This window comes from Colius striatus, chromosome 5 (assembly GCF_028858725.1).
Source record: "Colius striatus isolate bColStr4 chromosome 5, bColStr4.1.hap1, whole genome shotgun sequence".
Taxonomy (NCBI): Eukaryota; Metazoa; Chordata; class Aves; order Coliiformes; family Coliidae; genus Colius; species Colius striatus.
In genome coordinates this window covers 56,202,463-56,219,882 of record NC_084763.1, presented here as the reverse complement: position 1 = coordinate 56,219,882, position 17,420 = coordinate 56,202,463, and the positions used below count along the sequence as shown (strand labels likewise).

The window sequence follows — 17,420 nt, the reverse complement described above, 5'->3', positions numbered from 1 at the left end:
TATCCCCATCATTTTCCTGACTCCTCTGATCTCATGCAGGCCTAAAGATTTCACACCCTGCTTCCCATAGCACTTGGTCCACCAGCGCTCGCCTCTCCCACGGGACCTGCGGCCCGAGTCTCTCAGAGGAGGTTCTCCAAGTCTCATGGCTGGAGGTTTTATGATGGGCCAGACACACAGCTATGAGAAAAGGGTAAGCTCGTGCTGAGCCTGCTCTGAGCAAGACCCTCTCCAAGTCTTTTCCAGCCCAAGCATCCCACTCCTCCTTCACCACAAGCAATGGTTCAGCATCCACTGTCAAGTGTTCAGCACCTACGGGTGTGCAGTGAGGACTGTACCATGGCCCAGCACAAGAGGACAACAAATAAATAGTACAGTGTTCATAGCAAAGGGAAGGAGGAGCAGGAATGGCACAGTGAAGGGTCATTGTCTCCCCAGCAGTGTCAGCAGTATGGAGCAATAGCTCTGTGACGGGGTCCCTTCAGTGCTAAATGTCTTGGGAAGATGCTTTAGTGCCACCAGCAGTGTAGCTAATGAGAGTGCCAGAGCCATACCTGCTTCACAGGCATTGCCATCAGCTACAGATTGCCTGGGGAGCTGGCATGCTGAAGAAACACAACCCATGGCTCACAACTACTTGGCTCCCAAGTCCCAGTTCGGACCCAAAGGCCCCTCTGCTGCTGGGTGTGAGACTGATGTGGTCACCGCGACCATCCTGCTGTGACATGTGTCCTGGGACTCTAAATCCTGCTGATGTTCCTTTTGCACACTGTGGACAAAGGTTTCAGCTCACATTCCTGCCCAAGGCTGAAGAACAGAAGATGCTGAACCCAACTCTTGCACATCTCTATCCATCCATCCTTCTGCTCAACTGACTTTGGGCACACACAGCCTAAGCCTGTAATGAATGAGCACACACACACACATCCAACCAAAGGAGAAAGACCCTGAATGAAGGGCAGTGACTTGGGTCTGGGTGGTAAGATGGAAAGCCCATGATAGCCTCCTTTGAGAAGAAGCCTTTGGGACATTGCACAGGGAATAAATGTACATGGTGCCTTGGGGAAAAGAAGAGTTAATACCTGAAAGAACAGCTCTGGCTCCCTTGCACTTTAGAGCACCTTTCAGTGGCCTTATGTCTGAGTTGTGTTGATGTTGGGTGAGGGCAGAATGCTGACCACTCTGCAATGTGGGTTGAGATGCTTGGTGCTGTTGTGTTCTGGCTTCCCTGTGGATGAAAGAGGATCAGTTCCTAGCCAGCTTTCAGCTCTGCCAAAGTAATTGGTGAAGTCTCTGATGAATGTCATTTGTTTATGCAGGAAATAAATGTTGGGCATCTGTGGTGTCTGTGGCTCATCGCTGCTGTAACGCAAGGGACGCCCTGGGCAATGCCTTGCCATCAGAGCCAGGAGCCACAGGGATCTGTTGGTAGGGTCCTCCCCTCCCACCTCTAATAGTGACATGTGATGTCGTCAGGTTGAATGGAAACTCACCCTAGTGGCATCACCAGAGTGGAGGCTTGGCTGCATCTTGATTCATACTCACCTTTATTTAGACTCTGCCTTCATGCTTATGAAATCTCAAGAGCCATCAGGCTGTCATCCATGGAGTCTTGGAGTTAGAAGCTGTGTTGGTTTTATTTCTTGGAGCCTGACCAAAAATGCTGGAAGTAAGGGCAGGTGTTGTGCTTTGGTGGCATCTCCAGTCACGTCCCCAAAACCTCTTCAGTTGCCAGGCATGTCACTTTTTTAACACAGCTCTTCTGCCTTTGTCAAATGTTCCTCAGCATCTCCATTACTTCAGGTTTGCTCTTTGGCACGACAACAGCTATGGCATGATGGGCTTCCTTCTGGGGTAAGCTTCACCTCTTCTCCTCCACACGGGTGTCCCCACACAGCTGAAGCCACCCTGAGCTGCCAAGACCAAGAGCTCTGTCTCTGTGGGTGACTCAGCTCAGGTCCCTGGCTGCCTGGGAGCACAGGGTCACCCGCTTCCCAGTGTCCAAGTGTCCAAGAGGCCAGTGACTCTGCACTGCCTTCTTGACTTGGATACTCCAGGAGAGAAAATAACCCATTCACTAAGGATCTAAATTTACCCAGCAGCTGCATCTTCTGGAGCTGCCAGAAGGAGCTAATCTTAGACACCCTTTGCCTGACGTTATCCTCTCAGCTCTCGCTGCTGTTACAAGCCCAGAGGGCTTGGTGGGCCAGGAGCACCCAAGTGGTACCATCTCAACCAGCTCAGCCCTGGGCAGGAGACACACAGCCTCTGTAGAAAGGCATTTATCTACTGCTCATCTCTCTCTTGTGGAAGAGAATCTCGTCTAATCTGGTTATTGCTTGCCTCAGTAAAACTCAGAAGCCACAGACTCGGTGATCACTTGGGAGCTCCTCTGGGGAGGGATGGGCTGCAGCTTCACTTTAGCAGTGGCACCTCATGGCACGAGGAATAGGGAAGCAAAACTCAGATGGCAGCATAGCAAAGAGGAAAACAAGCCAGGGCTCAAGGGAGATTAAAGGCAGATGGAGGGGGTGGGAAATCCCAGCCAGCAGCATGACAATCAGGATTAAACCTGGGAGAGTGCAGAGCTAATGCAGAGTGAGGGGAGAGGGAAGGATGAGGTTGTCCAGCCCCAGATGTCTGGAAGCAGAGAGAAACATTTCTGAAGTTCAACTCAGAACTCAGCCCTCATCTGATTCTGTCACGGAAAAGCTTGTGATGTGAACTCCAAAACGGCCTCGTGATCATTTCCCTGCTCTACTGGTACCTCCCAGATGCTGCTGGAAGCTCACCGGTACAGAAGGGCTTCACACCAGCAGAGCTCCCTCTTTCACTTAGGCAGGTAACCATCCTGGCACAAAGCACCTTTACAAACACATCCATGCTGGGATACAGGGTTGTGTGGCTTTAAATGCAGCCAGAAGAGTGGCTGATATCTTTGCACAGACTTAATGAAGTCATTAATTACATCTGTGCTGCCACTGAATGTCAGGCAGCCCAGAGGGGCCATAGGAACGGAGATAAAACAGATTCATGGCTAAGTTTTACTATAGGTGTAAATAATTCCAGCTACTCTGCTCAGCCCCATCTGCCAAAGACTAATTTTCTTCTTTGTGAGCTCCATGGGAAGGGCTGGACCTGAGTTGGCTGTTTGAGGACCCATGGGGCTTCCTGGATGTCTGTGGGCATGCAAGCAGGACACAAGACCCACTGGAGACCTCAGCCTTCCTGGAGCATCAGCTCAAGGCCAGGCAAGTTGTCCTGGATTGTCCAGGTTGGCTCTAGGTTTCAACATGATGGTGTTGAATCTCCATTGACCTTAGCAGGAGACTCTCAACTTAGAAGAAGAAGGTAACCTGTGTTTAGATGTATTAATCTGTGAGTTGAAGCTCAGTGTTGTGCTCTCTTTGCTTGTCCTGACTTAGACCCTCTCTCTGTCACCAAGATGTGGAGCTGTCGTGGTTTTACCCAGCCAGCAATGAAGCACAACAGTCTCTTCCTCGCTGCCCATCCACCCTCATCTTCCTTTCTTCAAGGGCTCAGCTCACTGCTCCCCATTTCTCTACCTTCTCCCACTTCAGCAGCTCAAGGGGACAGGGAATGGGGGATGTGGTCAGTCTCTGACAGATGGGCTCTGCTGCTTCTCTCTTCTCAGAGGAGGATGACTGCTCACATTCTTCCCCTGCTCCCATATGGGGTCCCTCCCCTGGGACACAGCCCTTAATGAACTTCTCTGGTGTGGGTTGTTCCCAGCAGCTGCGGCTTCTGGGAGAGTTTCAAGCAACTTCTTACAGGAGGCATCTTTACAGCCCCTTGCCAGAAATGACTCCATGTCAAACCATGGCAGGAGGAGATGGACTTGTTAGTGACAAGGTGTGCAGAGACTGTGACATCTGGGCCCACACACAGACTGCAGGCAAAGAGAGGAGTCTCTTGCCAGGCTCCTCGAGTCTCCTCCTTTAGTGAGACTTTAAGTAACTTTGAGCGTGGGTCTCATATCCCATGAGTGTAAATGAATAGAATCATAGAGTAATTTCTGTTGGAAAAGGCCTTTAAGATCATGGAGTCCAACCCCTCCCCTCACCCTGCCCAGCCCAGCACTACCCTCAGCACCTCAGCTCCACGGCTTTGGGATCCCTGCAGGGCTGGGCACTCCCCCAGCTCCCTGGGCAGCCTGGCACAGGGGCTGACACCCCTCTCAGGGAAACAGTTCTTAGCTCCAACCTCAACCTCCCACAACTTGAGGCCATTTCCTTTTGTCCTATCATTCATTACTGGAGAGATCAACCCCCACCTTGCTGCAGGTCCCTTTCAGGGAGCTGTGTAGAGGGATCAGTCTCTTCTCAGCCTGCTCTTCTCCAGGAAGCTGGAGTAGAGCTCTCTCTTCACTTTCTGTGTCTTTCCAGACCCCTGAAAAGTGACTCCAGAGGAGAATAAAGGACAAAGCAGTGCAGAGGAGCAGCCCTGGGAGCGGGCTGGCTGGGACTGGAGATGCCACAAAGCCCACACAAGACACTCTCGTTGCATCTTTCCAGCTTTGACTTCACCGTCTGTTTTTAGCACAGCAGAGGGTTCATCACTCCAGAGCAGCCTGTTTGGCAGTGTCAGGAGCAGGTCCCAGCCTCCCCATTCATGACCCAGAAGGCAGATTGGGATGTTTGATTCAGCTGGAGGCTGCTTCCCAACCGCGACGGCCGAGCCGATGGGTCTCACGCGTCTCCCGTCACAGGACGGCGGCGAAAGCTCCCGCCGTGACTCACGGGCTGCCAGATCCTTCCTGAAGCATCAAGGATGGAAGTACAGCTGTTCCCCCATCCCCCCCTCCCTTCCTCCTCGCCCAATGTGTCATATTAAAGGGTGATCGGCTTACACACGCCACGGTGTGGATTCCTTCCGCTCCGTAACGCTGTGGCTCTGGCTATATAAAGCTCGACCCTGGGAACTGAAATACACAGACAGCTGCGACCGTAGCAAGTGTTTCACATTCCCAGTGTGCTGGCAGTCTGGAAGCAAGGGAGACCCACGAGCCCTGCTTTGAGTAAGTTTCTTTACCAGGAGCTCAGGTAGAGATCTATTACTAAACACACCTATCTATAAAAGGACTGGGGGAAACGGGAGCGCTTACTGTTCGCCATGGGCTTGCCTTTCGATCAAGTGGAAGAACTGCGCCTCTACCAGCAAACCCTCCTCCAGGATGGGCTCAAAGACATGTTGGACCACAAAAAGTTTCTGGACTGCGTCTTGAAAGTCAAAGGGAAGGAGTTTCCCTGCCATCGGCTGGTGCTGGCAGCCTGCAGCCCCTACTTCCGAGCCATGTTCCTCTCGGACATGGAAGAGAGCAAGAAGAGGGAGATCAGTTTGGAAGACGTCGATCCAGACGTCATGGGCAAGATCCTCCATTACATCTACACCTCCGAGCTGGAGATCACAGAGCAGAACGTGCAGGACATTTTCTCGGTGGCCAACATGTTCCAGATCCCTTCCATCTTCACGGTGTGCGTGTCCTTCCTGCAGAAGCGCCTCTGCCTCAGCAACTGCTTGGCCATCTTCAGGCTGGGCTTGATGCTGGACTGCGCCCGGCTGGCCGTGGCCGCTCGGGATTTCATCTGCGATCGCTTCGCGCTGCTGACTCGGGACGAGGAGTTCTACCAGCTCTCCCCCGATGAGCTCATCGCCGTCATCTCCAGCGACTCCCTCAACGTCGAGAAGGAGGAGACGGTGTTCGAGGTAGTGATGAAGTGGGTGGGGACCAAGGACCGCGAGAGCCGGCAGAAGGCTTTGCCTGTCGTCTTCGAAAGCATCCGCTTCCGCCTCATGCCCGGCGACTACATCAAGGAGCACGTGGAGAAGCACGCCGTGGTCAAGTCCAGCCCGGAGCTGCTCAAGAAGCTGCAGATGGTGAAGGATGCCCAGAAAGGCAAATTCACCGTGGTGAAGAAGAAGAAAGTGAAGAGGAGCGGTGAGAAGCAAGCCAAGGACAGCGTTGTCAATGGAGAAGTAGACGAGGAGGAAGAGACAGAGGAGGACGGTCTCCCGGGGATCTTAAACGACACCATGCGCTTTGGGATGTTCCTCCAGGACCTTATTTTCATGGTGAGCGACAGTGGGGCGGTGGCCTACGATCCCACTGCCAACGAGTGCTATTTTGCCTCCATGTCTACTCAAATCCCAAAGAACCACATCAGCCTGGTAACCAAAGAGAACCAGATCTTCATTGTCGGGGGACTGTACTACAACGAGGACAGCAAAGAGGATCCCATGAGCTCCTACTTCCTACAGGTACCAGCTTCATCTTGCTTTTGTTTCTCTGAGCCCTCTGGAGCATCACCAGTCTTAAGCTTCTGTGTGATGCCAGTAACAGTCATGTGGTGTTAAAATGGAAGTTGTCAATGGAGGGGAAACATCTGAGTGGCTTTACTAGAGGTTCTTCCACCTATATTTTTGAGGCAGGTCCCACCAAGGGGGAGGTTCTGGTAATTGAGGAAGGAGGCTTGAAGGAATAGGTGATAGCAATAAGCCTTCTTGATCCAAAATAGAGGAACCACTTTGAACAGTGCATTTGGTAGGACACACTAACAGGAAGGTCAGTGGCATCAGGTCTGGGTCCCACTTTGCATTCTTTACATTCCCTCGTTTCGAACCCCCAGCAAAACCCACGAGTAATTCTGTCAGGTGCCAACAAAGGAACAGCAACAGCTACACCCCAAGGACAAACACCCCAAGGACACAGGGTATGTCCCTACCTACCGACACCTGCCCCATTTCTGGTGCTTGTCCCTGGAAGTGTGCTAGTCCCAGCTCAGGGTCTCTCTGTAAGAACCCCCAAAACCCTCTGTTCCTCTCCCCATACCCAGGAATCCTTTTGTTCTTCTCCCATGGCTCACATGTCTTCTGGGAACAAGACAATAACATGCCCAGGAAGAAAGAATTAAGTAAAGGTAGTTCCCAAGCTGAGACACACAGCCTTGATCCCTCCCTTGCCTCATTGCATGGGTAGGGCTGTACATCCTGTGTGGAGGAACCATGCTTGTCCTTACCTGGAAAGGATCAGGTTTTGGAGGCTTTGGAGACCACATGAACCCTGTGGATCAAGTAGTGAGCAGGAAGAAGCTCTAGAGAGAGCAGGATAGTGAGGGGAGGCAGTGGGAGTGTAGGGGATGTGCTGCTTGAGGTACAGCCCTTCACAGGGGACAACAGAGGACAGCAGTGGATGTGGCCAGCTCCACTTACTTGTGCAGAGCAGGTAGATGGGCTTTGCATTCAGCCCAAACCTATGCCTAAAGAGCAATGCTCCACAGTCTAGTTGCTGGCTGGGCAAGGTAAGAGGTGATGGAGTACTAGAGCAGAGGTCCTGAGAGGTCCCAAAACATTCACTTCAGGAGACATTCAACATTTGACTGCACAAAGCCCTGGCAACCTGCTGTAACTCCAAAGCTGCACCTGCCTGAGCACAGGGGGTTGGATGAAAGACCTTTGAAGGTCCCTTCAACCTAAATTAATCTGTGATTCTGAGCTGCAAACAGCAAGGTTGCTATACTCAGCTCACAGTTTGCCACTGACTCAGTAGCAAATGCCTCGAGCATCACGTGGCTGTTTTTAGCTCCCCACAAGGAAGGGGCTGTGGTCCCCCCACAGCTCACTGTGGCATGAGAGGTGCAGACAAGGCCCAGGGCTGGAAAGTGCCATCACCTTGCAAAGGTGTCATTTGTTGCCATCAGTGTCCCTACACGTCTCATGGTTTCTGTATGAGCAAGATCTGAGCCTTTTCACAGCTGAAACCTCACACAGCTGGAGCCAGGCAGCTCTAGGGTGGATCTTTGAATCACTATGTCAGTGCAGCAGCATCTTGCATGTTCTGGCTGTTTCTGGCCTCCCTGATTTCACATTCCTCCTGCAGAAGCCAGGACAGTTAGGTCAGGGGGAGTTTAGACATAAAGACAGGCACCAAGATATAAGAATGCTGATAAATCCCAAATTGTGTCAGGAACAAAATGATTGCCCTGGTATGTCAGATGCAAAAGGGTATCCTTCATTTGTCACCCCTAAGATTTATGACCTGAGAACAATGCTGAATTCATCACCAGGCAGGAACCATCCTGGTGACTGAGCTGCTCCAGCTTGCACTATAAATAACTCATCTATGTGGACCACAGCTTACAAAGAGACAATAAGCACAGGCATCCAGCTGAGGCCCTGTCTTTGGAGGCAACCCAGCAAGCTGAAGCTCTTTGGCCTGAGCCCATAGCAAACAGTGCTTCAGGCAATGCTGCATGACACAGTCCCACCAAACTGGCTGCAAGATGTCACTCCTTCCTCTGCTACCAAACTGCATCACATGTTTTTGGCCCAGTTTAACAGTTCCCATCAAGCCATGGTGCCCAGAGAGCCCCTAGCCTCATAATTCACATCTGACTTGTCTGGAGGGAAGTGAGGCAATGCCTTGATCTGCAGATGTCCAAGGGTCTGCAAGGATATAGCCTTGTGATCAGGTAATGCTGTATGGATGAGTTTCTCTTCTATCAGATGTGGCACTTTGGTCAGCAAGAAGAGCTCTGGTCTTTGCAGGACTGTCTCAAGTTGTGTTGTACCATACTGGGTAGGTATTGCACAAACAGCCTTTGTGCAGGCAGGCACAGACGTTTCATCTCACAAACTCTCACACACCGAGGTTGTACAGGACAACTTTGCTTTCTGGAGAAGCAGAGGAGGAACAGGGCAAGTGATCATTTGCCAGAAAGGAGAATCAATTGGAAAAGAAGGGGTTCACACAGAATTACAGACTCTTAAGGGGAGGAAGGGACCTGGGAAGCTCATCCAGTGCAACCCCCCTGCCAGAGCAGCACCACCTAGAGCAGGGCACAAAGGGACTCATCCAGATGGGTTTGGGATGTCTCCAGAGGAGGAGCCTCCACAGCCCATCTGGGCAGCCCCTGCCAGTGCTCCCTCACCTCAACATTGCCTCTTCTGTTCCAGCTTGTCCCCATTGCCCCTTGTCCTATCCTTGGCCATCCCTGAGCACAGCCTGGCTCCATCCTCCTGACACTCACCCTTGATGGATTTGTAGCATGAATGAGCTCAGCCCTCAGTCTCCTCCAATCTGCAGAGCCCCAGCTCCCTCAGCCTTTCAGCACAAGGCAGATGCTCCACTCCAGCATCTATGTGGCCCTGCACTGAGCTCTCTCCAGCAGCTCCCTGTCCTTCTGCAACTGAGGGGCCCAGAGCTGGACACAATATCCCAGATGTGGTCTCATTAGGCAGAGTAGAATGAGTTGTGTAGCCAACATTGCCAACACCACACTGTTACCTGACAGAGATGGGAAATACTGGGATGAAATACTGTGGCATGTGCTACATCTGAAGAGTTTCAGGCAAAACTAATATCTTCAGCTCCTCCAGTCCCAGAACTACCCAATATAGGTCCAACATGGGACTTTCATCCAAAGATGACCAAGCTTGTTCCAAGTCAAGGCTTTGGTGCAGAGCAGAACGTGTTCATGCTGGAGCATCTCTGCTCTTGTCACAAAAACATACATCATATGATATATGACTTGGCTTTGCACAAAGATCTCCCACCCTGCACCAGCTGGTAAGGCCCAGGCACTGCAGAAAGTGCCTGCTGGGGTGACCAAGCTGCACATGGGAATGGACTTTGACTTCAGCATCTGCACCCTGATTTTAGCTAAGCAGGTGGGCAGCACACACTAATGAGCATGTGTTTCCTTTCAGTACGACCACCTGGATGCAGACTGGCTGGGCATGCCCCCCTTGCCCTCCCCTCGCTGCCTCTTTGGCCTGGGAGAGGCAGAAAACTCCATCTTTGTGGTTGGAGGGAAAGAACTGAAAGAAGGAGAGAAGACCTTGGATTCGGTGCTGTGCTATGACAGGCTGTAAGTGCTCGGTGGGAGGTGTTTTACAGGAGAAGGTGAAGCAGCTGCTGTGCAAAATGACCCCAGGGAATGAAAGGTTTTAGAGACAGGTTTCAAACTCCACAATCTAGATGCGGGGACCACTGGGACTGTCTCAAGCCATACCCTGGGGCTCTGAGCTGTCTCTCCCCAGCTGCTTTGTTTATTGCAATTGAACCTCCCAGAGGTGGAAGCAATAATGGGGATATTATGTTATCAGTAGATGTTTCTGTGAGACCTTTTTAGGGGAGTTTTTCCCTCTGCTCCTGCCCTTTGACAGCAGGTTCAGCCACATTCACCAGGAGTGTGTTTGAACAGGAAAGTTTGTTGTGAAGCTGTGGCACTGAAGGACCCATCCTGATTGATATCAGGCTTAATACCTGATTGTGTATGGACAGTGGGCTCTTTGCTTGGTCTGTATTTAGATGTCTGTGCTTCAAAGTCTTCAAAGTTTTATAGGCAGAGACTTGACAGCTTCATTCCCACAGAACAGGGCATTCATCTGCCTCTGCAGGCTCTGGGGACAGCTGTGTCTGCCCCTGCTCAGTGCTCAGGGGGTGGTTTGAATGCCAGGTTGAAGCTGGTAGAGATGTGATCAGAACCACTTATATTTCCAGCAGTATTTAGGTCAACATTTCAACTGTAACAAACCTGGAGAGGGCAAACTGCTGGTCTGTGGGATCAAATATTTGCCCAGAGTGCCCGGACAGTTAGAAAACAGAGCCCAGGCAACTCAGGTCAAATAAAGGTTGGGTCTCAGGGCTATGTCCTACTTGTATGAAAACTGGGGATGAATCCCAGCTATGTGGACATGAACAGCCACTTCTTGAGAAACTGGGAAGCCCTACTTGGGTACCAGTTTGGGGTTTCCAAAGCCTTATAGCCACATCTTCTGCTCAACTGCCCCACACCTAACTCAGAGGCTTCAACACAGCCCTGCACTGCAAAACATGGACATACCCACCTCCATGGCTCCTTGCTTATTGTTAGCTGACCAAAGCTCCTCAAAGTAGAAGGTGATGGCCAAAAAAGCAGCTTGTCCTCAGGTTCTTGTCTCATTGGTTTTAGCTCTGGCTTCCCATCGTGCGGAAATCTCTGTCTTGTTTGTGATCAGCTGGTAACGCCTCTAAATAAGGTGAGGTCCTGGGAGAAGTGGAGATGTGTATCCACAAAGCTCAGGGGTAGGGGATGCTGCAGAAAATGATGAATATTAACATAAAAACTCCACATATTTTATTTCCCCCTGGTTTGAGGCTCAGGGAGTTTCATGGATGAGCCCCATCCCATTGACAAACAGCCCTGGTTTTGAGACTGAGTGCGGATCTGTGCTCACCCCTACGTCTGGAAAGTGCCATGTACCCTAGGCCTCAGCTAGAGAGCTCTAAACCCTTTTGCTTGCCATCTTTCTCTGACCCAGGTCCTTCAAGTGGGGTGAAGCTGATCCCCTTCCCTACTCGGTCTACGGGCACGCGGTGGTATCGCACAAGGACCTCGTCTACGTCCTCGGCGGCAAAGGGAGCGACAAGTGAGTCAACAAAGCAGGAGACATTCAGGGAGTCAGCCCCCAAACTGAACTGGGAGAGCATGAGTTGGTGCCTCCCCAAGCTGGGTGTGATGGCTGAAGGAGGGTTGGATGGAGGGGAGGGAGGTGAGACGTGGATTCTTCCCTCTCGGCTCGCCTGTGCTCACATCCCCTTTTGCTCACAATACACAAATGTTGCACAGATTGTGAGAGGCACTGAAGAGCAAGAAGCCCCTTCACTTTAAGGGTGTCCTGTGGTGGAGCACTGTGGTCCTAGGAGTTGAATCTAGATGACTATGGGCAATAGGAGTGGAAAAGCCTCATCAAACCTAACCCTCATCCCGCCCTCCTGTAGGAAAGGGGCTCAGCAGGAAAAGCCTCTCTCAGGGAGCACTGCTGTGATTGCCTTGTGAGGCAGAAGTGTGACTGTTTGCAGAGCAAACATGCCATAATCCAGCAAAGTTAGGTCCTGCTCTGAAAGGATTATGGCCTGGAAAGTGTGAGTGTGCATACATTCCCTCACCTTACACTGCTGTCCTGGGGAATGGGCATGTCACTGATGATATTTATAGAATCATAAGATTGTTGTGGTTGGAAAAGATCTTTAAGAGAATTGAGTCCAACTCCTCCCCTCACCCTGCCCAGCCCAGCACTACCCTCAGCACCTCAGCCCCACGGCTTTGGGATCCCTGCAGGGCTGGGCACTCCCCCAGCTCCCTGGGCAGCCTGGCACAGGGACTCACACCCCTCTCAGGGAAACAGTTCTGCCTCAGCTCCAATCTCAACCTCCCCTGAGGCCATTTCCTTTTGTCCTGTCCCTCGTTACTTGGGAGCAGAGACTGACCCCTCACCTCACTACAATCCCCTGTCAGGAGGTCATTTAGCAGCATCAAGTTGGGTCAGGAGCACTGAAACACCGTCTCAGTGGCTTTGTGCGAGGTCCTGAGAGGCAGTTAGCTGCATGGACCCTTATCCAGCGGTGTGAGTAGAATGTCAAGCTTCTAGGACTCCTATGCAAAGCAGGCACAGCAGGAGGGGATATGTTGCACACACAAATGATGCCTCTAGGCACGAGGTTAGAATTATTTTGGTTGTAAAAGACCTTTAAGATGGAGCCCAATCACTCACCTCACGCTGCCAGGCCCATCACTAACCCATCCCTCAGTGCACACCCCAGCAGAGGCACTCATGCTGATGTGGAGGAGCAAACCCCATCCTAGACACCCCACATTCCTCCCAGCAGGCATCCCCAAACTCCTCCAGCGCACCTCGGCCTGCAACCGAGCCTCCTTTTCTCCCTCATCTCTCTCTCTAGGAAGTGCCTGAAGAAGATGTGTGTCTACAACCCTTCCAAGTTCGAGTGGAAGGAGCTTGCTCCCATGAGAACTGCTCGCTCTCTGTTCGGAGCCACCGTGCACAAGGACAAAATCTACGTGGCAGCTGGCGTGACCGACTCGGGCCTGACCAACTCGGTGGAGGTCTACGACATTGCCACCAATAAGTAGGTACCTTTGGGCCAGAGTTACATAAGGAGCAGCTGCAGGGGTGTATTAAACCACTTCTTGGCCTCTCTCCAGCAGTTCCTCTGTGAAACTGGGGAGCCCAGAACTGGACACAGGCCTCCAGATGAGGCCTCAGCAGGGCCGAGCAGAGGGGGAGAACTTCCCTTGACCTCAGTATACTGCAGAATGCCACTGGCCTTCCTGGCCACGATGGCCAGGAGTGAAACAGATGCCTCTAAACCAAAGTGTGAGCCCATCCCATGCAGACCTCCACCAGGCAGACTGTCAGCAGTGAGCGCGGTGGGGTGGGCAGGGTGCCCTGACGCGTGTCCTCTCTGGCCGTGGCAGGTGGGACGGCTTCACGGAGTTCCCGCAGGAGCGCAGCTCGGTCAGCCTGCTGAGCTTGGCCGGGGTGCTCTACCTCCTTGGAGGGTTTGCCACCGTGGAGACCGAGTCAGGAGAGCTCGTGCCGACGGAGCTGAACGACGTTTGGAGGTGACAGTCGACCCCGGGGCTGCCTGAGGGAGCATGGGGGGATGTTAGAGAGAGCTGCCGAGGGAGCAGATGGTTTCTGTCTGTCTTGGATGTTGTTGGCCCAGCACAAGGCTGAAGGCTCAGGGCAGGGTCTCTGGGTGAGGATCATAGAACCATAGAACAGGGGGGGTTGGAAGAGGCCTGTAGAGATAACTCAGTCTCACCCCCCGCTAAAGCAGGTTCCCTTTGCTCAGGGGGCACAGGAACATATCCAGGAGGGTTTGGAAACCTGAGAAGGAGCCTCCACACACTCCCTGGGCCGCCTGGGCTCCCTCACCCTTACAGCAAAGAAGTTTATTGTGTTACTGGGGTTTGCCCTGTGCTGTGTTGGAGGCCACATGCAGGGATCTCTCCCAGCCTCATGTAGCAACCTACCAGGGAAAACCTGCTCCCTTAGCTTTGTTGCTGCATGGACATTTTGCCTGGAGCTGGTTCCAGAGCTCCCCTTTGGCATGAAGCAGCACGTGTGCAATGCCTCCTCACCCTGGGAGGTGGTTTCCAGTGCTCAGGCTGGAAATTAGAGAGCCTCCTGTGCAGGCAGAGAAGAGGGCAGAAAGCACTTTCTGGTAGCTGCTAATAGAGCCGCTCGTCCTTCACATCTGTGGCTCTAGAGCACCCTCAGCAGGCACCCACTGGCCCTCACCCTGGGTGTTCAGGCTTGGTGCCATCAAGCCCTTTCCCAGTGCAAAAATACACCTTCCCCTGCCAGACCACACGCTGATATCCATATCCCTTATCCTGGCACTGCAAACCAGAGCACACCAGCGCTGACAGCCCTCTTGCAGCTCCCACCGCTCCTTTGCGGCCAAAGAATGCTTGTGGCACATCTCTACCCACCACCACAGAGAGCAGCTGAAGAGAGGGAGAGGAGATGCTTTCCTCACCATAACTGTGTGCCTGTCTCTCCCCCCCAGATACGATGAAGAGCAGAAGAAGTGGGAAGGGGTCCTGCGGGAGATCCAGTACGCCTCGGGTGCCACGTTCCTCCCCGTGCGCCTCAACGTGCTGCGCCTCACCAAGATGTAGCAAGGAGGGATTCGGGTCTTTTCCCACATGGGTCTGGGGCAAGGAGGGATGGGGAGGGGGAGGTGAGGCCATGCTTATCAGCTCAGAGATGTGGCATCTGGATACTGGGCGTTGGGTCTGTGATTGGCACGTTTTTACTTAGTCAAAGCAGGGGAAGTTCTCTTGAAGCCCTGTGGGAAGTTGAAGATGCTCACAAGATGACTAGAGAAGGGATCTGGAGTCTGCAAGGAGCTGGGGTAGACTGAGAAGCACAGAGCAATGAGATGTTCTAGTCTCATAGACAGGGCAGAAAGATCATTCACTTGTTCTGTTTCTTTCTGCATGTTCCTCCCCAGCTTCTCACCTGCTGTTGAACCTCCCCAACCAAGAGCAGAGGCACAAAGTGAGTCCCAAGGGAATAAAACGACATTCCTCAGGGAAAGAGGTCTATAAAGTATTTCCCCACCTAAGGCAGCTGTGAACATAGTGCTAGAGCCCACCTCAGAAAGGAAAGAGAAGGGTCAAAGTGACACAGGAGAGACCTGAAGGGGGGCTTTGATGAGTTCCTGAGTGATGAGGGTTGTTGGGATGAGACAAAGGAAAGAGCACGTGAGCATGGGGAGCAGAAACGCTTTGGAAGTTGCAATGAAAAGAAAATAGTCTCAGTTCTTGGCATCCACCTTGTCTTTGGACTGGAGAGAGGCTGGGAGCTAAGGTCTGCATGAGGGGAAGAGTCATGCAAGCAGTAGGCACGGGCAGAGGAGACCAAGCACACTCACCTCTAGCCTTTGGGGCTCCTCATCTTCAATCACAGATCACAATGTCCTTACCTCTGGCTGGACAAGGGCTGTTTTTCAGGGAAAGGTTTTGTATTTATGCTGTTTCTCTCATTTTTAATGTTCTGACCTTCTTCTTTTGTAAGAGTACCCCAGTTTGCTGAGGACATGGAGATCTCAGGTGGATTTGGCTCCAAGAGAGCTTCCCACTGAGGAAAAATGCTTTCCATCTTTTCCCTTTGTTACAGTGATCCATAATGATGTTTTGATAGAAACTTCCTGGCAGCAGGACAAAGATCTGTTAGAGCAAAATCTGATGCCCACACCATCTGACAGGTGGTTCCTTTCAAAATAAACTCTCAGGCTGCTTCAGAAGGAGTCCCCTGTGTTTGTACGTGGATAGAGACACAACTGAACCTCCACAGCAGCCAACCAGAAGGACCAAGCAAGGGTTGTGATAAGCACAAGCAGCCCCACAGAGAGCCACAGCAGAGCCCCAGCTTCCATTCTTCTTATTCCCCCCCCTTTTAGGGAGCCAAAACTTCAGCATTCGTATCCTTACAGCTGCACACCTGCATGGTTCCATGAATCCCATGAAGAGGGGTGGTGAGGATAAAAAGAGAAATACAAACCTTGCACAATAATGCCCTCAAAGTGGCATGAAAACGATGGTACCAAAAAAAACCCACCCCATCTCTCATTTGCCTGGCTCAAAATGCAGCCCTGGAGAAACTAAAACATGTTTGGAAGGAAAGACAATTTGACACGAGTAAAGGAACCAGAGTCTTGCCCTGGTTTCATTTTAAGGGTTTATAAAAGTGAGAGGATAATCTCCTTAGAGGACAATCACATCAGAACACTCATGAAATGTCTTCACAGGAAAAATAAATCCAAGGTGACTGGCTGTCACAAAATGGCTTAAGGGGGGGAAAAAAGGCAACAAAACCCTTTGAAACAATCAAGTGTGTGAAAAATGCAGTGAAATAAAATCACCTCCTTTCTACCCAGCCCTGCAGAAACTCCTGTGGATGACTCCCAAGCTAATTGAGGCTGAATCTACCTAATGTAGGACAGCTTGTGTGGCAGAAAAGAAACATGAAGGAGGGGAAAAAAGGCAATCCCATAGAATAACAAGGTATTACACGTCATTTCTTGTGGTCCTGCCTGGGGCTGGACCCCAACACCTTTGCTTCAGCTCCTCTTGGATGCAGAACAGAAAGCTGTCAACCAACACTTGGTCTTAAGAGAGGGTTAATTCCACCCCCTGCCACTGTCTCTTGGCTCTCCTAGGGGAAGTCTGAGCCCTCTGAGGTCAACAGGGAATGCTGCTGAGCCTGGATGACCTGTTATGGTGTGGTTCCTCGATAACAGCTTGAGAAGTGGCGATTAAAGCTGGTTCCCATCCTCAGGCACTCACCTCACAGCTGTCTGTCAGGAGTAGAGTTAACCAGAGCTTAGGACTCCCACGTGGCTCACATCTATTATAAAGCTGTGGGAGATGCCACCACTGGCACTGGGCAAGAAACCTTAAAAGGAAAAACAGCTGGTACAAAAGGACCCAGAAAAGTTTGGAACATCTCGTTGCTTGAGCAACAAAGGTCAAATGTCAGCATGTGCAAGTCGGGCTTGGCCCAAGGAAGGCCCAGAGATGCTCACCACCACCTCACCAAGAGGCTGCTTCAGTCCAAAGGCAATCACAGGTCAGAACTGCCAAGAGGAACCCTCAGAGAAGCATCCTTCCTCACTGCTGCCTGGCCTTCTCCTGGCTTACATGCACACAGGACCCTCCATGGGTATGTTCTCCAGGCAACAGCAGCAGCAGCAAAGCAGCAGCTACATCCCAAGGGTGGGGGGAAAAATCATGTCCTCCAACTAGAGATTCCCAGTATCAATGCTAATGCTTGCTGGTGAGATTCCTCCTGCTCCATTTTAAATCAGCAAAGGCCCTGGGTGCTTCTGGATGGTTTCTCCATTATCTATAGAGGAGCTTGGGGAGCCTCAGCTCATAGCTCACACAAAACTCATGGAGCCAGTACCTCAGCTCTCACCACCTCCAGCACCTTCAGGGCTGCAAGCACCAAACCCCTTCCTCTATCCAAACATCACTCTTCCCTTAACAGTCATCCTCCAGCATGTCTTGTCTCACATGCACACCAAACCCAACACCAAGGCTGCA

At 51.8% G+C, this 17,420-nt stretch overlaps 1 protein-coding gene across 1 annotated transcript; it reads left to right on the top strand.

The window, feature by feature from the left end:
• Positions 1-5,133: 5,133 nt before the first annotated feature.
• KLHL40 (kelch like family member 40) lies at positions 5,134-14,489 on the top strand. The gene is made up of 6 exons (XM_010201336.2): positions 5,134-6,279; positions 9,727-9,887; positions 11,323-11,430; positions 12,743-12,928; positions 13,278-13,424; positions 14,378-14,489. Exons 1-6 carry the CDS (start codon positions 5,134-5,136, stop codon positions 14,487-14,489), a joined length of 1,860 nt encoding a protein of 619 aa, XP_010199638.2.
• Positions 14,490-17,420: the final 2,931 nt, after the last annotated feature.